This window comes from Carcharhinus amblyrhynchos, chromosome 1 (genome assembly GCF_965287045.1).
Source record: "Carcharhinus amblyrhynchos chromosome 1, sCarAmb.v2.hapA, whole genome shotgun sequence".
NCBI classification, from domain to species: Eukaryota; Metazoa; Chordata; class Chondrichthyes; order Carcharhiniformes; family Carcharhinidae; genus Carcharhinus; species Carcharhinus amblyrhynchos.
Genome location: NC_137324.1, coordinates 122,759,070 through 122,783,587, shown reverse-complemented (window position 1 = coordinate 122,783,587; position 24,518 = coordinate 122,759,070). Strand labels below are relative to the sequence as shown.

The window sequence follows — 24,518 nt, the reverse complement described above, 5'->3', positions numbered from 1 at the left end:
AGAGAGAATAATGGGACAGAAACTGAGCTTGGTGTGTCACATAAGGAGATTGCTCTTGCCAGTGTTTAATGAGTTGCAGTTCATTCAAGGCTGGATGTTGGACAAGCAATCTGAGACCAGAGGCAGCAAAGGAGTTGAGAGCAGTAGTGAAGAAATACAACTGTATGTTGCCAACATACTGATGAAAGTTGATTCAGTGTCAGAGGTTGATGTTGTCAAGGGGAAATAGATGAAGAAGCGACCAAGCTTAGATCCTCAGGGAGCTCCATAACTAACAGTGGGAAGAGAAGCCGTAGCTGCTGGAGATGCCCTGGCTAAGATTGAATAAGAAAGAGCTAATAGTACAGATTTGATCAATGGAGTGGTGGATTTATCTGTTGTAAGAATGCAGTCACTTTGATCAATCTTATCAATTATTAGATCTTAGTGTAGTTTCAGAAATTTTGATAATTATCTTGATTCACATCAATCATGGTAGGGATACAAGTTCCTTGTATCCATATACTTGCATAAGTCAATCTGCTGGATAGAATCTTGGATGCCCAGAGATTGATCTTCAGTGTTATAGTCCACGCTGCACCTCACGTCCACTACCCCAATATTCCTATTTTTGACACAAGTTATGATATGACCCCAGTAATGGTCTCTTTGTCACATGGTAGAAACTGATTTGTCTAGTTCCATTATACAATCACTTTACCTAGTCAAGATTTTTCTATTCAGTAAATCTCTATCATACTAACCTTAAGTATTTTAAACTTATATCATGTGTTATTTAAGGATCTATTACTTACAGCAGAATAGTTAATTGTGTATAAATTATTTACATTGCTTAGACATTTTCTACAAAGAAATGTATTAGACATGTGCAGTGCCTTCCATACTACTTAACTTGTGATGTCTGTTTGATCATGTCAAGTCACATCATTTTCTGCTGTTAATGCACAATTGTCCCAAAGGCTGTAGCGCTCAAAGGGAGTAATGCAACAAGATTATAGTCAATGAGAATGTCTATAACTTAGAGCTGTTCAGTACTGTGACAGAGTCAGAACTTGATTGGAGAGATATTCAAACAGGGAGTTACAGGAATGATGGGCTCAGTTGAGTGATAGTACTGAGGAGCAGGGAAATGTAAAATGAGTTTACAGAGACAAACTGGCCAATGTTGCGAATTTTGTGGTACAGCGGTGTTGGTACTGGCTTTTTTAAAAAGGAAAGTGTGTAAAGAGAGACAAGATTTAGAATATCAACTTGCATAGATGTCAAGAAAAGAATTCCTGTGGTCAATATTTAATGGATGTAAGTCTAAGGAGGTGGTTCTAGTTCGCAAGGTAAATTTTTTGACAGCATGAGAAAGATGGAAGAAAGACTATAAAAAGAGAGAGAAAGTTGGGTTTGGGTAGGGGTAGATTTGGATTAATAGGCAAAAGGCAGGCATCAGCAGAGGCAGCTGAATGGTGGTTTCAATTTTAGAAATGGAAAAGTTAATGAGGTACTCATTTCATTTTGGAGGTGAAGGTGGCAATGGATATAGGTAGATGGTTGATAGTGGAGAAAAGAAGCTGAGGATCACCTTTGCTCCTCAGGATAATCTTGCAGCAATGGAAAGTTTTAAAAGAAGTGAGCTTGCTGGTACATGCTATGTAACAACCAGATTTGATGATGAAAGGTTATCCAGTTGTACACCAGGTACCCTGAAGTCAGTGCTTGTTGGACAGATGAAGTGGGGAAAAAAAATTAGAATGTTGTGACATTTTATTAAAATGTAGTCCTGGAACTCAAAGATACAATAAGAAATTCTTGCGTATTGGGACTGTTGTGGATGCCTCCTCTGGTTCAGTGGTTTAAGTCACTTTGATAACCGAACACATTCTTGAGTTGACTTGCATAACCTCTTATCTACTTGTAAAGCATGTACAATGGGTACCTCTCAGCATATGAACTAGTTATTATGTATTTTGCATGCACAATTGAATGTGATTTTTCCATCTTCAGTCGGTGGATTATTTACACTGTGAGATAAGTGATCATACTTCAAAAGTAATTAAATGCCTTTGAAACACACTGAGGACACAATGATTGTAAATAAGAACTTTAGTGTGTTATGATTTCCAAAAAGGCTTTTCCTAAAGGAGGAGTTAACCTGCTTTTATATAGCACCATTCATGTTCTGAGGACACCCCAAATCACTTCATGGCTAATGGAGTCCTTTTAAAATATTGTCCCTGTTGTAGGAAATATACTTGAGAGCAGGCATGTCATACGGCAGTGGGATTATTGGGAAGCCCCAGGGATTTGTACTGGAATCCCTCTTGTTATACATAATTTGCAGTTTCAATGCAAAGTAACTAACTTTAGTTTTTAATTACAGTAGCAGGATAATTGTGACATTTTGATACTTTGATACACTGAAACTATTTTGTTACATTTCTATCCACGAACTAAATTATTCCAAATGAATGGAGAAGTAATGATTTGTTCTGAAGAGTGAAAACTGCATTCATCAGAATTTGACTGGTATTTGTGTCAATTTCAGATGTTTGGAGGGACTGTTATCAATTCTGGATCTAATAGGCATCATCAATTTGTAGAGAAGATAATTAATATGGAGGTATGCTTTTTGTGAAGTCACTGGTTTCTTTTTTTTGTATTTGGTGTTCATTGTAATAAAGAATATACGGACATACAAATTTGAAGCAGGAGTAGGCAGTTCGACTATTCTGCCATTCAATAAGATTATGACTGATCTGATTGTAATCTCAACTCCACATTCCCACCTATCCCTGATAACTTTTCACCCCCTTGCTGATCAAGAATCTGTCTACCTCATTGAATATTCAAAGACTGTTTCTACAACCTTTTGAGAAAGAGTTCCAAATACTCACTGCCCTTTGTGAAAGAAAAATTCTCCTAATTTTTATCTGAAATGAGTGATCTTCATTTTTAAACAATGACTCCTAGTTCTAGTTTCTACCACAAGAGGAAACACCCTTTCCACATCCATCCTATTAAGACTGCTCAGGATCTTGTATGTTTGTCAAGTTGCATTTTACTCTTCTAATCTCTAGCAGATACAAGCCTAGCTTGTTCAGCCTTTCCTCATAAGACAATCTTCCCCTTTCAGATATTAGTCTGGTAAACCTTCTCTGAACTGCTTCTAATGCATTTTTATGTATTCTCTTAAACAAGGAGACTAATATAGGGCACAGTACACCAGACGTGGTTTCAACAATGCCCTGTACAACTGAAGGATAACCTCCCTACTTTTGCATTCATTTCCCCCCATGATAATAACATTCTACTAGTTTTCCTAATTACTTACTGTAAACTTTTGCAATTCATGCACCAACATCCAGGTTTCTCAACATCTCAGAACCTTGCGATCTCTCACCATTTAGATGATATGCTTCTTTATTACTCTTCCTGCAAAAATGGACAATTTCACATTATACTCGATTTGCCAGATCTATATCCTATCTATATATCATGTCCTCTTCACAACATATTTTCCTACCCAACTTTGTTTCATGAACCTTGTGTCAAGAACCTGTCATATTTAATAATCTATTGATGGAAACATAAATATACTCAACAATTTAAGCATATACATAGCCCCTGGAAAACTAAACTAAAGGCACTGGAATTTTTAGAACATAGAACGCTACAGCACAAACAGGCCCTTTGGCCCACAAGTTGCACCGATCATATCCCTACTCACCAGGCCTATCTATAACCCTCAATCCCATGTACTCATCCAGAAGTCTCTTAAAAGACCCCAGCGAGTTTGCCTCCACCACCACCGATGGCAGCCGATTCCACTCACTCACCACCCTCTGAGTGAAAAACTTACCCCTGACATCTCTTCTGTCCCTACTCCCCAGCACCTTAAACCTGTGTTCTCTCGTAGCAACCATTTCAGCCCTGGGAAATAGCCTCTGAGAATCCACCCTCTCAACATCTTATAAACCTCTATCAGGTCACCTCTCATCCTTCATCTCTGCAGGGAGAAAAGACCTAGCTCCCTCAGCCTATCCTGATAAGGCATGCCACCCAATCCAGGCAACATCCTTGTAAATCTTCTCTGCACCCTTTCAATAGCTTCCACTCCTTCTTGTAGTGAGGCGACCAGAACTGCGCACAGTACTCCAAGTGGGGTCTCAAAAGGGTCTTATAAAGTTGCAGCATTATCTCCCGACTCCTAAACTCAATCCCTCGATTAATGAAGGCTAGTACACCATACGCCTTCTTGATCACATCCTCTACCTGTGAGGCCAGTTTAAGAGTCCTATGGACCCAGACCTCAAGGTCCATCTGATCCTCTACACTGCTAAGAGTCCTACCTTGATATTTTTCAAGGATACCCTTCATCCCATTGGACCTGCCAAAATGGACCACTACACATTTATCCATGTTGAAGTCCATCTGCCATTTCGCCCAGTCTTGCATCCTATCTATATCTCACTGCAACTTCTGACATCCCTCCAGACTATCCACAACACCACCAACCTTCGTGTTGTTGGCAAACTTACTAACCCATCCCTCCACTTCCTCATCCAGGTTATTTATGAAAATGACAAACAGCAAGGGTCCTAGAACAGATCCGTGGGGTACTCCACTGGTGACCAACCTCCATGCAGAAAAAGACACATCCACAACCACGCTCTGCCTTCTGCAGGCAAGCCAGTTCTGGATCCACTAGGCAACAGCCCCTTGAATCCCATGCCCTCTCACTTTCTCAAGAAGTGTTGCATGGGGGACCTTATCAAATGCCTTCCTGAAGTCCATATAAAGCACGTCCACCACTCTTCCTTTGCCAACTACTTTAGAAAATTTAAAGATGCTGAACAAACATTTCTCCTCATTTCAATCCTAAATGGCTGAACTCTTGGGTTTGTTACCTTTAGTCCTACACTCACCAGCCGTAGAAAACAGTTTATTGGAATCTACCCAGACAAGTCTCTCAGAATTTGAACACTTTAATGAGACCACCTCCCATTCTTCTAAATGCAGAGAATATAGACCCAATGTACTCCCTCTCTCTTCATGGAATAGCACTCTTATCTCAGAAGAGTGGGCAACACGGTGGCTCAGTGATTAGCAGCACTACCTCACAGTGCCAGGATCCCAGGTTAGATTCCCCCTTTGGTTCACTGTGTGGAGTTTGCAATTCTTCCTGTGTCTGCATGTTTTTCTTCTGGGTGTTCCAGTTTCCCCCCACATGTCTGGGGTTAGGTGGATTGGCCATGCTAAATTGCCCCTTCATGTCAGGGGGACAAGCTAGGATAAACGCATAGGGTTGTGGGGATAAGGCCTGGGTGAGATTATGGTTGGCGCCGAATGGCGGCCTCCTGCACCCTGTAAGATTCTATGAAATTGATGTAGTGAACCTTGTTGCATTCTTAAGGCAAGTAAATCTTAGGTAAGAAAAACAAAACGGCACAGTACTGCAGATGTGGTTTCACCAAAGCCCCATATGCGGCAATGTATTCCGACCCACTGTCAATTAAGATCAACATGCAATTTGCTTTCTTAATTGCTTGTTGCATACATTTTAACTGTCTCTAAATCATATGAGAACAATCAAATCCCTCTGAGTACCAACATTTAAGTCTCTTACTTATTAAAAAAAATGCTTCTTCTTCATACAAAATGGATGATTTTACACTTAGTAACATTATACTTCATGCAACACTTTCTTGCCCAACCATCAGCCCAGCTATACCACTTTTGTAGCCCCTTTAAGTCCGTATCGCACCTTAATTCCCCACCTCAAACAAAAATAGTAAATGCTGCTTATAGACAGCAGATCAGACAGCATCCATGGAAAGACAAAGGGTTAACATTTCAGGCTAATGACCTTGCAGCAGAACTGAAACATCATTGACCTGAAACATTAACTATTTCTTTCTCCATACCTACTGAGTATTTCCAGCATTTAGTATTTTAGTTTAGATGTAAGTATCTGCAGTATTTTGCATTTTTATCATTTCTTGTCGAATGGCTTACAGGTACAAATTTCTAAAATACCCATAAAAGAAACTCTGTTAATGCTCTCTGAGAGAGAGGCGGGGAGGTCAAGGAGGTAAGTGCTCTGTCCAGGTGCCCCACTGTTGTTGTCAGGCTGCAGAGGATGGTCCCCCAAGGGATTTGGGAGTTTGGGGATGAGCTCGTTTTGGGGGAAAGGTGTTGACCTTAGGACTCTCCCCTGGGATGGGGTCTCATGGCTGGACTGCCCCTTTTAGCCCTAGGAAACCTGAAGACCAATCTTGGCATGGTGATTTCAGGCAGCTCTCTCTCTCTGTGATTAAAATCTTTATTCTTGTCTGTGTACTGTGAAAATGAGCCTGGTCAATTTAATTTTCATGCCCCCCTGATATCTGGAAGCCTTCCAAATCATAGCAGCACTCCATTTCGCAGTAGGGATTCCCTTTTCGCTCTCTTAGAAGCTCAGATTATCTGCAGCTGTCAAGCAGAACAAGGATGTTGTAAACTTTGTGATGAGAAACAATGGGGGGGGTGGGGGAGGTGGTTAACTTCAGACGCATTCAACCATGAAGGACAAGGTAAATAAATAAATCTCCAGCATGTTGTGTAAAAACCATTAAGCTGCCGATCAAAAGATAGTTAAAGGTATTGGACTGTGAAATTTAATAAAAACAAAGGTTAAGGAATTTCAATGGTTTGCAACAGTTTTCAAAGGACTTAGAAGGTTATGAGCTTTCTATGAAGGCTTAGAGATGTGAAAAGAATGAGACTGAATGAACAGCTGTGGTGGAAGGAACACCTCCACTCCTTTCTCCCCCCACCCACTAGTTGAAGTGATTTCTCCTGTAAGTCAGAGGACTTCAAAGTGCTCTTCTCACGCTACAGTGTCTTGGAGAGAGAAAAGGCAGAATGGAGTGCTGCTGTGATTTGGAGACTCTCCCCACAAGGTGTCTGGGGGTACGGAGATTGCATTGATCAGGCCACTTCAAAGTTTTCAAGGTACACAGACAAGAATGAAGATTTTGATCAGAGCACTGCCTGAAATCACTATGCCAAGATTGATAATCAGGTTTCTAAGGGCTAGAAAGGGGCAGTCCAACCGTGCGATCCCCATCCTAGGAGTATGTCCCAAGGTGAACCCCTTGCACCCAGCTCAAACCTCTCCCCTTAGGGGTACCATTCTCATGCAGCCAGGAAGCAACAGGAGCACTTGGACGGAGCATTTACCTCCTTGATCCCCTTTGGAGTCCAACGCACCAGATTAGGGGGTCAGTGCAATGTTAGTACTGTCAAGGGACAGGCCCTGGAGGGTGGAGCCTGATATCGGAGTCTTTCTTTGGGGAGGGGAGTGTGGTGTGTTGGGCCACCCTCATGCCTGGCAGTCATCTTCCCTACTGTGCATGAATTTGCATCAGTCAGGTGGGTGAATCCCATCTGACAGATGCTGCAGTGCCTGCAGGAATCACTCAAGTTCATAAGATACAAGAGCAGAATTAGACCATATGGCCCACCGAGTCTGCTCCGCCATTCGATCATGGCTGATATGCTCCTCATCATCATTTTCCTGCCTTCTCCCCATAACTCTTCAACCCATTCCCAGTTAAAAATCTGTCTTAGCTCGTCCTTAAATTTACTCATTGTCCCAGCATCCATTGCCCTTTGGGGTGGCGAATTCCACAGATTCATAACCTTCTAAGAGAAGTAGTTTCTCCTCAACTGTGTTTTAAGTTTGCTACCCCTTAGCCTTAGACTATAATCTCTCATCCAAGAATGCCCCACAAGAGGAACCATCGTAACACATCTACTTTATCCATACCTATTAGTCCCTTTTTACTTAATTTCTGTTCTCCGTCCCTTTATTTATGCAAGAGATCCTTTGAATGTTTTTGTGTCTTTTTGAAAATATATTTTGCTGGCTATTTTATGCACTCTTATTGCATTTATTTGTTAATTTAGATCTTCGGGTGTTTTGCTTTGACTGAATTAAGCCATGGCAGCAATGCTAGAGCTATGAGAACAACAGCAGAATTTGATCCCGGAACTCAGGTTTGTACCCTATATTCAGAAAAATATTTGACTGCCTGTTTGGAATATTTTATTTTCATTAATTGGCTATTCTGAGTTGCCTAGCTCTCTAATTGAGAAGCAAAATGATTGTAACATCTGGGCTTCCCAGATTATCCTTGTGGTACCCACCCAATCTGATTCACAAAGAATGCTCTGGGAAGACTCCCTCGAAAGTTCATAGGTGAGGTTTGCAAGACAACTGCCCATGTTGTGCATGTGGTATCTGTCTCTTTAAGACAGCACAGCAGAAGTGAGTATTTGATTTGAGGGACCAATGGAAACTGAACATGAGCAATCACACCAGAGACTAGAGTCCTCTCCAGGACAATTATCAAGCAGCATTGTAGTAAGCATGTAAAGCCTAGAGCTGCAATCCTCCAATATCAAAGTTTTTCTTATCAATAAATACCTTTTGTTCCTGACAAAGTCTGAAATCACTTGATGCTAGATTGTCACAACATAGGTGGATCAATTGGATGGCATAGTCATTACAGAATATCCAATTTAATTGAAGTTTGGAATTGGAAAGGAGGGATACCCACTTAAGTGCCAGTTCTGGGCAAATAGACTCTGAAATTTGTTGAACGAGTGCCAAACCCTGAAGGGCAGCCAAAGTCTCAAACCCAGTATGTCCAGCAAGTAAATAGATTTGTAATTTTAATTTTTCTTATAACTTTCCAAGAGATTAGCCTTAAGGAGCAAGGGAAGTGAAACTTGAGTAAAAGAAAGAGGACAGGAGTGTTTGAAATAAAAGGAAGATATATCCAGCTGGAAGAAAGTTCTATTTCAGATTTAAAAAGGAGAAATCTGGGAAGTTTTTTCAGAAGTCAAAAGGAAAATGTCTCAGGGAACTGCAGAGTTTGTCCCGAACATGCAGAAAAGTGAAAAGCTGAGATTTACAGATCTGTTGATCTAAGTAGAATCTTCAGGGTTTTCAGGTAGAGATCCCTGCATGAGGGACTGCAGGCAGTGCAGTCTGTAAGTTATCAGATGAGGAGAAGTCCTCTACCTGCTAAAGAAAGGAGAAGAAAATAAGTTAAAAAATATAATGTTCCTGAAAGGATAGTGCTGATCTTTCTGAAATTAGTAAGAATGACACATTTAAAGAAAAAGAAGTGGAATCTCAAGCAGTCAGGAAATGTATAAAAATGCTGCAAAAATTACATAGCTATCAAAGTATCCAAGTAGGAGGATTTGTACTTTTCCACCAAAACTGCAAAGCAGCAAGAACAGAACAGAGAGAAACAGTAGCTATGGCAGTTTTAATAAGCCATCAGTCTTGAAATCTGTAATGCATTTAAAGTTGTACGACATTTAATGAAGGAGAAACAAAGGACAAGGGACAGAAGAATCAGCAAAAACCCCAGATGGAAGGCAACTCCAGAAAGAGAGTGCAACTCTAAAAAAGGGGATCCATAAGCAACATAAGTGCTCAGAGGAGGAAATTAAGTGCCCAAGCAAGAGTCAACACCAAATTCCAAGTAGGCGGTAAAATAAAAGTCCCCCGAGGGGGAGGTACTGAGAAACCCCATGAGGGCACTGATGGACCTTAAGTGACTAAGTGAAGAGCTGAAAGCGAAACTGAGTGACATCCCATCCTTTTGTATTACAGTGAGAAGCTCCTTGAAGTTGTAGCAATGAAATACAAGCAAACAATAAAGCTGTAATTAGTCTAAAGGTATAGATAGTTCACCAAGAACTACAGCAATAAGAAATGAGTTAAAAATTTGTGACCTACTCTAAATAAGAAGCGACCCAGTTATATCAAAGCAAAGGAAGAAAGAAAGATCTAACTAGAAGTCCATTAGGGCCAGTAAGAAATAGTCCAACATTCACCAAGGAACTGGAGTTAGAGCATGAAGATATGAATGAAAGGTAAAAAAGATCAAGAGAAAACACACGTGGAACTCAGCAAAAGCAAAGCATGGAATGTGAGAAGAGCCAAGGAAATGCTATCACATGCGTGAGTGGTGAGAGAACTGTTCATCTCGAGTGAAGCATCCCAATAATTTGATCTATGATGCTCACATAGGACTTCCTGTCACATCTACTGCAAAAGTCAGTTGAAGCAGAGCTATCATTCACCAGAGCTATATTGTAAATCTTTTAGAGATGCAATTGAATGATCAAACTACCAGTTGCATGGAATACACACGAGCTGGAGAAATTGGCATTCTGCAAAGAGGCAGAAACCATTCAGTGTTCGAGGGTGCTGTGAAGGACGCAGCAATGGACAAACCAAAAAAGAAAATTATAGCTGTTTAAAAAGTTAATAATTCAGGAGAATTGTCTAATAAAAAAAAAGAAAAAAATGTGGAAGTAGAGTTTGTTACAACAAAAATAACATGTCAGTTTTCTGAAAATATGCAAAACACGAGGAGAGATTGTTATCAAATGTTGTTTGAAAGGAATGATGGACTCACTTTGGAAGCTCTCAGAAATGGATAAACTTACAAAAACAGATGCATTGGAATAAAGAACAACTTGGGTCTAAGCAGAAGATTGGTTGGTATAGAACAGGGGTCTCCAAACTACGGCCCATGGGCCACATCTGGCCCGCAGCAGGCCGTGTCCGGATCAGAGTTTGGAGACCACTGATATAGAAGAAGATGAAAAGAAGAGATTGAGAAATGAAGCCACTCAGTTGAAAGAGTTGTGCCAGAGGGAATTAGACAAAGCAGCAATTCAGACAGAGAAGTAATTTGAGATTACGTGCCAGAGTAAGATTGCTGAACCGTTCACCTCATAGAAATGCACAAGAACCAATATGATAACGTGGTCGATGGAAAACATGCCAAGTAGAAACACTAGAAAAAGCAGAAATTTTATCACAATATTAGTACAAGAAAAAGAGTATCCTGACAATCTTCTTTCACAAGTAACAGACCGAGATTGTGAATGAACTGTGAAGATGTAACACTCTTGTTGGCAGCAAAGAGAATTAATAGTGGATTGGAGAATGACATCCATCTGCAGTGTAAAGTATAAAGTCCTTGGTCAGCAGACAATCTAGGACAGAACTCGGAAACCAGGAAGCCGATGTGAAATAATCCCTCCCACGTAAAACTGTATTTGGAATTGTGCATTATTGAAGCTTTCTAGAGGAAGTATTATGTTAAATGCAAGTCTGAAGATCTCTCCATTTAACAGTCGCTACATTGATTTACAAATGTCTAACATGTGTATAATGTTTATTTAGAATGTGGGTTGAGTAAGTTCATTTTGAAGATAGTGTAAGAATGTTAAAGGGGGGGAATATTGGTTATGTGGTTTCTGTCTCTAAGACAATGCTGCAGAAGTGAATCACCTGACTTGAGGGACCAGTATCAACTGAGAGTGAGTGATCACACCAGAGGGTGGCATCCTCTCAAGGAGAATCAGTGAGCAGCAATGTTGTAAACAGATAAAGACAGGGCTTTAGGGCAGTCTAGAGCTGCAACCCTCCTGTACCCAAGTTTCCCTTGTCAATAAACACCTTTTGTTCCTGACAGTGTCTGAAATCTTTTGAAGATGCTGGAGTATCACAATATAACAGTCCAGAAGTGCAAATTTTCCCTGGGAACCATTCACAAAATGTGATTTTAAAATCTTGAACTTCACATGGTTCCTGCAGGGCTACATGAATAATTACCCAGAAAAAGTTAGAAGAACTACAAGCCTCTAACTTCTGGGTAACTGCACAGACAGAACTCCCAGGGAATTTCCCCCTTCACAACTACCCCCTCCGCCCACAAGAGACTTCTTACCCACACACACCCACCCACCTGCCTCTCCCCAACAAGGTCCAATCAGACTAGACTTGAGGCCTGCAACCCCTCCTCACCCGATGTCTGATTTCACACCCACCTCCTGCAACCCCCTGCACAGGCCTGACTTGACCTGAGGCCATACCCTTGACCCCAGCTAATGCCTTAAAAAGGGGCGTGGCATGTTCACATTGCCTCTCCTTTACTCCAACACTGGACTATGAGGATGCACTGCAATGCATGGATCTCACTCTGACAAAGACTGTCGGGCCAGACAGGCTGGGAAAAAATTTCACGGTAAGTTTTATTGGGCACAGAATGGCAATTCAATTCTGATTGCCACTTCGGAAAGTTCATGTCTGATACTTGCACATGAATCTTTTGAATGATGACGATTTTATTTACTCATTATTAGCTGTTTTCCTATGGTGTAGCTCACTAGGCCAGAGAATGCTTTATAAGAAAACGTGTAATGTACTACTAAATACATAGTAATCTGCGGCTAAAGTGAAGCTACAGAATTTATGATCTAGAAGGGATAAACTAAAAACTGTGTATTTCATAAAGTTGATCAGACGTTAATCTTCAGTTGACCCTCAGGTTAACTGGAGGGCAGAATTTTTAAGTATGACTCCTGAAGTCAATTAGAATATACTTCCTGTTGGTTGAGTGTTTCTCTGTTCATTGGAACTATTGTAATTGTAAATGTAACACATTTAAGCCTGCAACAAAGTTGCATATGAGTAATGATGACCAAAACATATTCCTTTAAGTTTTACTGCAGTTGCCAAGCAAACTCGATTATCCAGCAGTTTTTTTGAAATTGAAGGACAAGCACTTGAACACTTTCACTAGCAAGCAGATACAAAATTGCTATGTAGTTTTGCATTTTGCAGAACTATGTGCCTGCAAACATCAGCTGCCTTTTTGGTCTTTACTTGCATTCCCATACCTGTCATCATTCCTGGTGATACATCAGCCTCCCTCAAGGAAGTGGTCTGGAATTTTTTCATGGCTATACTTGTCCCATGGAATACCACTGGTGAAGTTACTGTGAGAAGCAGAAGCAGCTAACTATGTTCAGTCTGCAGTAAGTCAAGTTTTAGAAAGTCAGCTGTGTGTACTGGAAAATTATGCTGCCAATGTCATAATTAGTTTAATTCTTGCAATACACGTGAAGTGTTTACGGTAATTGAAAAGGATTCCTGCTACCATATACTTGTCGTAAACTATTGTGGCAGCTATGAGTTAAGCCTGGTGAAAACATTTTTTTGGTATACAGTTTCTTCCACCTTTTTCTGTCTGAAGCCTTCTTGCCTCATACCAGATAAGCATTGGCAAGTTTCAGGCTATCTGTAGTTAGTTGGGTGCTGGTTGTAGATGAGTGCACCCACAACCTACCAAAGAAAATGTCAGGCCACCATTCACCAGTTATTACTACCCAGCTGAAATAAGAATTCAGGTGCATGAGAAAATACAGTTGATAATTGATCTCCCATTACAACACATGACAGCACAATAATCAATCTCATCATGGACAACTTCTGATAATTATTTTCCTGACTCCTCATTTGCACCTTTAACCCCACTTATTGAAAAATGAATGATATTGGTGTTTCAATATGATTGTAAAACAATTCTGTCCAAACTGTACATTATAGTTTTACTTTAAAAAGCCCTGGTATATTTTGGCATAATTACCCTTTCTTGGGAATGTTAGAAGTATTGAAGTACTCAACTAAACTAAATGCAAGAGCATTTGTAAACAATGAGTATTTTTGGGGATTATTTCCAATCAAAAATAGTGACATTATATATGAAAAGATGACATACTAAGAGTTGTCATTAATTGTAGTCAATTTGATTGTAGTGACTGGAGTTCTTAAACTCTTAACTACATCACTGTTTATCATTTTCATTGATGACTATAAAAAATGTAATATATGTTGCTCATTAAAATTGTGCCAGTGTTCCATGTAACGTATAGAACAAACAATAATACAGTCTGTCCCAAGAAATCTGTAAAAGTTTTTTTCAACACTTCGATTATAAAAAACAGTTGTTAAACAACTTTGTTCTACAGATTGATTATCTTATAACTTAGTTTTAATTTATTCTAAACATTAGAATATACATAGTTAATTGGATATTTTCTATAGGCTTTAATTGCCTACATTCCTTGAATTTCTCTTGAGTAAATAGATCTAAATACATCAACCAACAGTTAACAAATGTTTTGCTTAAATGTGACTGGAAGCTATTTAGAGGTGGGAATATATGCAGGTTTCTTTTGTGTTCTCATTCTCTCTGTCTCTCTCTTCTGGACATTTCTGACTAATCCCTCACATTTTCCCCCTCACCTTTCTCCCTATCTCGGTCTCGTAATGAATGGGGTAGAATCATATCTCAAAAAGTGCAACACAAAGAAGCCATTCGACCCATTGGGTCTTTGGCAGCTCTGTCAAGGAATAATCCAGTTAGCCCCATTCTCCTGCTGTTTCACCATGTCTTTTATTTTTCTCTGAATATTTGTCCAATTAGTAGAGTTGAAGTAGGTGGGAATCTGGGAAAACTCACCACTGGTTGGAGTCATATGTAGCACAAAGGAAGATGATTGTGTTAATTGGAGGTCAATCATCTCAACCACAAGCCACAGCTGCAGTAATTCTTCGGTAGTGTCTGATACATCTACCCAACCATATTCAGTTGCTTTAAGTAATTGCCTTCCCAGCAACATAAAGTCAGACGTGGGCTTGTTTCCTGATGATCGCACAATGTCTATTACAAAACACAACTCCTCAGATGTTGAAGTACAAGCCATTAATTTGTATCAAAACAGTGGTGGTCATAATACCAAATCTCAGGAAACACCACTACATATCTTCCTCTTTCCCAAGAATTAACCATAACTCTGTTCTAGTTCTCACCTTACGTCTCGTTTCTCCAGGGACTTCATCTGCAGAGTCCTTCGTCATCCTTGGTCCAATTAGTCCCACTTTCCAACTGGATGTGAATTGAAAACTCCGCTGCCTGTGTGTAACATCATTAATTAATACACGTTAATGGTGAAAAGATCTTACTGAGTATTTGGCATTTTTGTAACTTATTCGGGGAGGTAGTGACTTTGTTGTATTATCACTTGACTAGTAATCTAGAAACCTAAGGTAATGCTCTGGGGACCTGGGTTCAAAATTTGAATTCAATCAAATCCTGGAATTAAAAATATAATGACCATGAAATCATTGTTGTTAAAACCTATCTAATTCACTAACTAACATCCTTTAGGGAAGGAAATCTGTCGTCCTCAGTTGGTTTGGCCTACATGTGACTCTGGATCCAGAGCAATGTGGTTGACTCTTAAATGCCCTCAGGGATAGGCAATAAATACTGGCCCAGCCAGTGATGTCCATATCCCAAGAACGAATACAAAAATTCCTTGGAGAAATCAGCAATAAACTTTCTAATACATTTGGATCTGAAAACCAGTAATAATCAATGATTTTCACTTGGGTCTTTATTTTTTTTTGGAATATTAGGAGTTTATCATCAATTCTCCTGACTTTGAAGCTGCCAAGTTCTGGGTTGGAAACATGGGGAAAACTGCCACACATGCTATTGTATTTGCACAACTTCAGACTCCTGATGGAGTCTGTCAAGGGCTCCATTCTTTCATTGTTCAGGTAAGATACTTTTTAATGAAGTCCCTATTAGTGATTGTTTGCTTTTACATATAATATACTAATAATACTTATTAAAGCATGGCATAAATTAGGGTGCAATTTTGCCATTAAATGACTAAGTGTCATAACAACGAGAAAACTGGAGCAATCCACGCTGGCCTTTTGGGCACAGTCTGAACCACAATCATCCCACACATTTTTGGGAGTTGTTTCATACCATCCTAGGAGGGGTGGGGCCTAAACCCGCCAGTCGGCCCAGCTACAAAGCAATTGGGTGCTGTTCTGAGAGGACACACTAATCTCAGTGCACTGGAAGACAAACCCCCACAGACAATGGTACCCCTCCCTTCACATGAATTGCCAACATTGGAGCTCTCCTGATGGGTCCCATTTCATGACCTCCAATATGTCCACCCCTTTGGACCCTACCCCCTTGACAGTGCCAGTTGGGCAATTCCCAGCCATGTCCCTGACCAGTCGTCTGAGTACCTATCACACATGTTCTTCAAGGTACCAGTAGCGATTCCCAATGATGTAACTTCCCAGTGGAGAGGTGGGAACATTCTGGAAGGGGGAGGATGATCACATGCCAGACTGACTCATGGGATTGAAATCCAATCAGTCTTATGCTAATCAGCCTCACCCCTAGCCAGCAGAAAGGTACTAGGACGATTGCAAACCATTTGGCACCAGGCACGAAACCTTTTGTTTTTATTTTTAGGCTCACGTTATTTTCGAGGATCAACACCAGTCACAGAATTGCCTCCTGTAGTTTAAAGATCATTAAAAAATAAATGGGTGAAACCTAAACTACAGAAACGCTGAAGGGAGTATTTGCTAGACTATTCTTTTCTACAAACTATTTAACATTTATTTATTAGTATCACAAGTAGGCTTATATTAACAGTGAAATTATTTGAAAATCCAGTAGTCGCCACACTCCAGCGTCTGTTGAGGTACACTGAGGGAGAATTAAGCATGGACAATGTACCTAACCAACACGACTTTCAAACTGTTGGAGGAAAGTAGAGCACCTGGAGGAAACCCAAGAAGATTGCGACCCAAGCCAGGAATCAAACCTGGGTCCTGGCACGGAGGCAGCAATATGGCATGGTGACACCACTGTGTCACTGTGCCACCCTTTTTGAAGCTAACAAGAATATTTTATGTGCATCTGATTTGAGTTTCTATAGATATGTAAACAAAGATATTAGTGTAAGTAAATATGGGACAATATGAGACAGTGATATGTGAAATTATAATGGCCAGAATTCTCCTCCACCGCTTACAGTGCGGACAGAGAATTTGACACTCAGCCAGATATCTGTTCATTGCACTGAGACTAGAGAATCCAGGCCTCGGGTGAAATCAGAGAATGCCAGCAAATGAGATTAAAGAAATGGCTGAGACATTAGACAAACGTTTTTTACCTGTCTTCGGGAGTAGATGATACAAAAAGCATTCCAGAAGTAACAGGAGCCAAGAGTTCACCAGGAATAAAAAAATTTAATGATGAATAAAAATAAAGAAATAGTGCCACAGAGATAGTGGATGTGATGGTTTTGACTTCCAAATTCGAGAACAGTTCCCAAGGAATCAAATGTAGCAACATAATCCCACTATTTAAGAAATGAAGAAGAGGAAAAATGGGAAACTGACCCAGTTAAGCCCATTATTAGTTGTAGGCAAAAATGCTAGAATCCATTATTAGGGAAGTGGTAACAGAACACAAACTCACAACGTAATTAGACAGAGTCAACAAGAATTTTGAAAGGTATATCGTATTTGACTAATCTGTTTTGTGACGATGTAATGAGTAAAATGTATAAGGGGAGCCAATAAATGTATTGTAGTTATTTAAAAATCCTTGCAATAAGGTGCCATGGAAAAGGTTGTTACAAAAAAAAATGGATTCATAGGATTATGGGGAGTATATTAATAGGGATAGAGGATTGGTTATTGGACAGAAAACAGTAGAAATAAATAGGACATTTTTGGGTTGGCAGGCTGTAACTAATAGGATACCACAAGGACTCAGGCTTCAGTTGTTTACAACCTATGTTGATGAATTAAATGAGGGGACTAAATTTACGGATTATTCAAAGTGGGAAAGTAAGTGGTGCAAGAGGCAAAGAGACTGCAGAGGGATATCAACTGGTTGAGAGATTGGACAAGAACACGACAAATGGAATGCAATGTAGCAAATTATGAATTTATCCACTTGTGGGAAAAGTATACATTTTTTTGAATGAGAGATCAGGTAATGTTTGCATTGCCCTTGTACAAGAATCAGCAAAAGTTAACATGCAGCTCCAGCAAGCAATAAAGATAAATGCTAAGTCCACTTTTGTTACAAAGGAATTGGAATGTAAGAATGAAGAGGTTTTACTATAATTTATACACAATATTGGTGAGGCCACACGTGGAGTACCATGTGCACTTTTGATCTAAAGTAAGAAAGGATATACCTGCGCTAGGGACAATATAATAAATATTCACTTGACTGACTACTAGAATGGGGGCAGTTGTCCTAATAAGGAGAAATTGTGTAGACTAGCCTTGTATTCCTTAGAAGAATGAGAAGTGATCTAATCGAACCGTATAAAATTCATAACGGGTTTAACAGGGTAGATGCAAGGAAATGTTTCTCCTGGTTGTGGAACATAGGGTCATAGTATCAAAATAAAGAATCAGCCATTTAGGACTGAGATGGGAGAAATTTCTTCACTCAAGAAGTAGTAAATATTTGTAATTCTCAGGCCTAAAGAATTGTGAATGTCCAGCCATTGAACATATTCAAGTGGTACATTTTTGAATAATAAGGGAATTAAGAAATATGGGGATATAGTGGAAAAGTGGAGTTGAGGTTAAAGATCAGCTATGATCTTGTCGAAAAGGAACAAACTCAAAGCCAAATGGTCTACTCTAACTCCTATTTCTTATGTCTGCTTCCCTGTAGTAACTGGCTTCTGCTGAGCACCCAAGTGTGTTAGAAAGGCCATGGCAATGAAATTGCTGGGAACTTAGCCGCGTGAGGGATTCTAAACAACTTTTATAGCACTGCACGAAATCATAATATTAACTAGATTTGTTTCAATTCAGTCTTAGTCCCCAGTTGTGGTTGTTAAATGCCTGGGATACTAAATATGATAAAATTATTCTGGATTTGTTGCCAGTAGTATATTTTATAAATGTAATTATTGCAGTTAAAAATGTGCATTCATGAAGCAGTTTTTATTTTGATTTAGGTTGATTTGCTGAATTGATTATTAAAATTGTACAACATATTTGTCAGTTTTGATTTTTGGCTTGGATCTTCTGAGCAGCAGCAACAGTAGTTGGATTGCCACTTCACTCAAATATTCCCTTGACTCAACACTTGTGCATTTCACAAAAATGTGCAGCACAGAGTCTCTCAGAGTACTCATCGGCATAGAGTAGGCAACAAGTGTGTTGGCAATCAGCATTTCTAGATCAGATGTAGGATGGATGAACTGAAAGGTAAGACTTTGTCCCAATAACATGCCTCTGCTCCAACCTCAGAGCAAAAGTGAGAAATGCCTTTGATTTCCCAAGTCAGCCATCCTTGACTTTTAACAAATTAGGGATAATAGGCCAATGCCCATTGAATACTAAATTAGTTAAATGTAGGGCATTTACTGCTAGCATCCGCAGAAGCCTTTCTGTTATTTGGTCTTGACTTCAACTTTGGTTTCAAATGTGAAAGGCCAATTTCTAATCCATTGTTTTTTTTATAATTTTGATTCCATTGTAAATCAAAATGTGTTTAGATCAGAGATCCCAAGACACTACTTCCAATGCCTGGCGTAATGGTTGGAGATATTGGAAAGAAACTGGGATTAAATGGGATAGACAATGGGTAAGAATGTTTTCTTCGATGCGGCACCTAATTTTCATGCTACTTGCATTAGTTGGTTTTCTTAATCTTTTTTATATTTATCTGTTTCTTGTTTTCCAAATTTGGAATGCAATGATTTGGCATAGTAAACTTTTCATGTTGTATATGTAAGGCACATCATCAATTCAAAATTAAACCAATGTTTTACAGCAGCAAAATATAATGTTTTAACATAATTCCTAGGTGCTTCACAGAACCAAAATCAGACAAAAGTGGATGTCATGCTTCGAGGACACCAAAGCAAGAACAAACTTGCATTTCAATAGCGCTTTTCACAATTTTTAGAAAGCTCCAAATCATTTTCCAGCTAATTAAATATTTTTGAAGTGTTAACTGGAACAAAGTTTCACTCTGCAATTTGCATGTTATACTTACCATTCTCTAATTTGTTTTATGGCCCCTCTTCTGTCTATTTATCGCTTACCCTTCCTGCTCCGGCTGTCGGACATATTTTTTCTTGTTGTGGCGTTGACGTGCATGTCTCTGAATTTTCTCCTCACTCTGAATTACTAAGTACATCTTTCCTTTTTATCCTCTGTCACTTCTACTCTGTCTATAGTTTTGCATTTATATTTAGCTGTTTAAAAGCACAGAATGTGTAGCAAGATGGCAAATACCTTTTTAAGCTAGTGTTGTGCAGTGGAATCAGCAGAGAGAAACCTCTTTAATAGGTGTTGAAACACATGCAAATAAAAAGGAAGTGAGGGTGAAGTGGAAGCAAGAGCGGAGTGAGGTTTTGGCTTTGGGAGACGTTGGATATGGGAGTGGGAATTGGAAGGAATTCGAGAATGCTAACTACAAGAAGGATGCTATTCAGCATGTCACGTCCAGTCTGGCTCCTTATAAGAGCAAGTTGGCTAGTCCCCCCACCCCACCCCCATTTCTCTTAGCCCTGCAAATGTTTTCACTTCAGATAATTAGCCGTTTCTGCTTTTGAAAGCCATGATTGAGTTTATCTCACCACACTCTGTGCATTCCACATCCTAACCACTTGCTGCTTAAAAAGAGGTTTTTCCTTGTGCCACGTTGGTTCTTTTTCCACTTCTCAAATCAGTGATTTCTATCACTATCCTCTTCAGTTCACGACTTCCAACTGTATGTCATCTATAAATTTCGAAATAATGCCCTGCACACTCAAGTCTACCTCACTAATATCAGTCAAGAAAAACAATGACCCTAACATCAATCCCTGAAGAGCCCTCCTACATAACTTATTTCAGTTTTAAAAACGACCATTCACCATTGTTCTGTTTCCTCAGCAAACATAGTATCAATGCTGCCACTGTTCCTTTCATTCCATAAACTTAATTTTGGTGATAAACCTATTATGTAACATTTTACTAAATACTTTTGGGAAGTTCGTATACACCACATAACTGCATACTGTCACCAACCTTCTCCATTATCTCATCAAAAACCTTAGTCAAACATTAGTTAAATAGGATGTGCCTATAACAAATACATGCTGACTTTTCTTAATCAACATAGTCCAAGTGACTGCGAATTTTGTCCTGGATTATTATTTCTGTAAGGTTCCCAATGCGGAGATTAAACTGATTGGCTAGTAGTTGCTGGACTTATCCTTGTCACGCTTCTTTCAAATTAAAAGGATTGGTATCTCAAAATGAAATGAATGGGGCAGTTCAGGAAGGAACCACTTGAGGGCATTAAGGGTGATCAGAGGGGATGGAATGCGAAAACTTTTAAAGGGTGGAGGAGGGTGGATCGGAGTTTCAGCACATTTGTTATAGATTAGAAGTTCTCATGGTTGTAAGACTGCTAAGAAGTCTGATTTTAAAAAAAAACTAAAGATGTTGACAGAGCTCTAAGAATGCTGATGAGCAGGGAATAATAGCATTTGTGATTGGAAAGACTGGAATTTGGGATACTTCTGGGTCAGCATCTCCAATCTCATCTCTGTCCGCCTCATTGCAAGTGAGAATGGAGAGTTTGGCATGCCAGCCAAAACCCCATTCATTTTCAGTGGCACCGGAGAATCCAGCTGTGAATGAGGATGGGAGATTTTAGGCATTTATGTTTTGGTAGATCAGATAAATGGACTGAGGGAGTGGGGTAGATTAAAGGTTTACAGGGAGAATCAGAGTTTGGGAAAAGTGGTGGAGGCTACCTCATTGAATATGTTTAAGTCACGGGTAGATAGATTTCTGATAGACAAGGGAATTAAGGGTTATGGGGAGCAGGTGGGAAAGTGGAACTGATCCATTTCAGATCAGCCATGATCTTACTGAATGGCGGGGCAGGCTCGAAGGGCTAGATGGCCTACTCCTGCTCCTTTTTCTTATGTTCTTATGAACTGTGGGACTGAAAAAAAATAGATTCGAGTGTTGTTCTGCTAATGCCCTTTTAGAGAAGGAAATATGCTATCTTTATTTGGTCCGGCCTACATGTGGTTCCGGAGCAATGTAGTTAACTCTTAATTGCCTTCAGACCCACAGTAATGTGGCTGACTTTTAACTGCCCTCTGAAATGGCCTACCAGGCCACAAAGTTCAAGAGCAATTAGGAGTAGGCAACAAATGCTAACCTTGCCAGTGGCACCCACATCCCATGACAAAATAAAGAAAGAAAAAGCTAAACAACTGAAGATTCGGGGAAGTAGTAAAAGATGAGGCCTTTCATCAAAAGTATAGACCAATAAGATTAATTTCCAGTAAGTCTTGGGCAGTATTATGGGTAAACAAGATTTTTTTTTAAGAACGGTTTAAGCTATAATGCACTGATTACTATATAAATGTTTTAATCTTTGCAGAGGGGGATTACTAAGGGATGAAAAAAATCCAAAACAATTAAACAGTTTGCTTTATTTCATTTTACTGTTTCCTGAGTGTTGATTTGAAAATTTATATAATTTTGTTGGCTTGGTGTGGTTCTAATACTTTATTGTGAATACTGTTTCATACCTCTTTCTACAGGTTGATGATTTGAAGGTTAGCTTACCTGAATCCATTTGGGAAAATCAGTGTGGTTTCCTTAGCATAGCTATTTGAGTTGTTCCTTTTTTTGATTGTGGTCAATGCAGCTGTCATTGGACATGTTAGTAATCTATGGTGGTCAGTTGAGCATAGTTTCATGAAGCCGCAGGTGCATTGTTTGCTAAAGCAATCCAGTTCATCATCTTCCGTAGCAAAATGGCAAATCAGTGCACTTTCACCAATTGCTGGATTTTCCAAGATTCAAAGAATCATAAATTGCATGCACATTGTGAAACTTACTCTATGTTGCCAATGCTACTGGTGGGAAATGATTCCAGTCTGTCAATCTTCAACCCACAGCATTATCGTCTGAATGCATATTGGCTTTCCTGACAGTTGGCCATGGTGTTTACATATAAAGGAATCCACTGTATTAGCACACTGATCCAGTAAAGCAAGACATGATGACTTCCAAGCGATAAGAACTATCATTAAAAATTATGTACTTTCCCAGGACATCAACTGAACGTAAATGCAATGACAATAATTCTGCCATAAAGTTCCCTCACAGTAAAAAGTGCATGTCAGATTCTTGAATCAGTTTGTGGTCGTTCTGCATTATTACCTGTAACTATGGTCCCAAGATGATCTAGAATCAAAAGACAAATTAAACTTTTTTTACTCAAAAGACCACAATACTTTTCAACGTGGAACCAGAGAAGTATGAAGAGCATGGTGAGACATTACAAATTTCTAAAGTGGTGAAGAGGGGATGGGTTCAGCAGAAGCACCTGGGTGTATATATGCATAAATCATTAAAGATGGCAGGATTGATTGTGAGAGCAGTTAATAAAGCATACAGAATCCTAGGCTTTATTACTAGGGACATTGAGTATAAAAATAAGCAAGTTATGTTAAACTGGTTCAGCCTCAACTAAAGTACTGTGTCTAATTCCAGGCACCATATCAAGGCACAGAGAGAGTGCAAAAGGGATTCACGAAAGTGCTCCTAGTGATTAGGAACTTGAGTTATGTAAGTAGATTGGAGAACTTGAAACAGTTTCTCTTGACAAAGAGAAGGTTTGGAGAAAATTTGTTAGAGATAGTCAAAATCAAGAAGCATCTGGACAAAATAGATGAGGAAAAACTGTTCCCATTGGTGGAATGACTGAGAACAAGAGGATTCATAGTATTTGACAAATGACGCAGTGGTGACGTGAGGAAAAGGTTTCTTAGGCAGCAAGTGCTTCAGATCTGGACTGCACTGCCTTTGTGGATGGTGGAGGTATGGTCAGTCAAGGTTTTCAAGAGGAAATTTAATTATTATCTGAAAAGGGAGAACGTGCATGATGGAGAGCAGATGAGGGAGTAGCACCAAATTATTGCTCCTTCAGAGAGCTAGCACAGACACAATTGGAGAACATAGAAAGTAGAAGGAGAAATAGGCCTTCAGTACTACATCCATCTTCCTTTGCACTAGTTATGATTCCAGCCATTGGAAAGCTATATCCCATTCATTTCAGTTTTACTAAGACTTCTTGGTGTCACACTCAGTTAAATGTTGCCTGAATGTCATGGACTTGCGAAAGCACCAATTTGGAGCAGGAGTAGGCCATGCAATCCTTTGAGTCTGCTCCACCATTCAATTACGTCATGGCTGATTTATTTGTGTTTAGTTCCACATTTCCCATCTGTCTGTGCAGAATCTGCATGTTCTCCTTGGTGTACCCGAATGCCAGAGTGTGGCAACTAGGGGATTTTCACAGTAAGTTCATTGTAGTGTTAATATAAGTCTACTTGTGACACTTGTAAATAAACTAAATTACCTCCAGTAACCTTCTTGTTTTTTTGCCTAACAAGAATCAATCTCTGTCATTGACATTGATATTCAGTGACCCGTCTTCTTGCGTGACTCACTTTCCTGGCAGTTCTGAGGCAGAGAGTTCTAAAGTTACATAACTCTCAGAGCAAAAAGTTTTCATCTTTGTCCTATAATGGCGTCCCTTAATTTTAAAACAGTGCCCCGAGTTCTGGACTCATCCACTAAAAGAAAATTCCTTTCAATGTTCATCTTATCAATATCTTTCGGATCATATATACTTTGATCAAGTCATACCTCACTCGAGTGAAAACAAACCCAGCCTTTCCAACTTATCTTGTTACAGCAACCTGTTCATTCCAGTAATTAA

General features: G+C 39.5%; 1 protein-coding gene across 3 annotated transcripts in view; it reads left to right on the top strand.

The window, feature by feature from the left end:
* Nucleotides 1-24,518, top strand: part of acox3 (acyl-CoA oxidase 3, pristanoyl) — a 171,084-nt gene that overhangs the window by 28,696 nt on the left and 117,870 nt on the right. For all 3 annotated transcript variants that reach the window (XM_080191896.1, XM_080191877.1, XM_080191887.1), the window contains exons 4-7: nt 2,537-2,611; nt 7,942-8,031; nt 15,335-15,478; nt 19,270-19,358. In XM_080191896.1, coding sequence (XP_080048022.1) covers nt 2,537-2,611; nt 7,942-8,031; nt 15,335-15,478; nt 19,270-19,358 — 398 coding nt within the window. The remainder of the gene's footprint in view (nt 1-2,536; nt 2,612-7,941; nt 8,032-15,334; nt 15,479-19,269; nt 19,359-24,518) is intronic.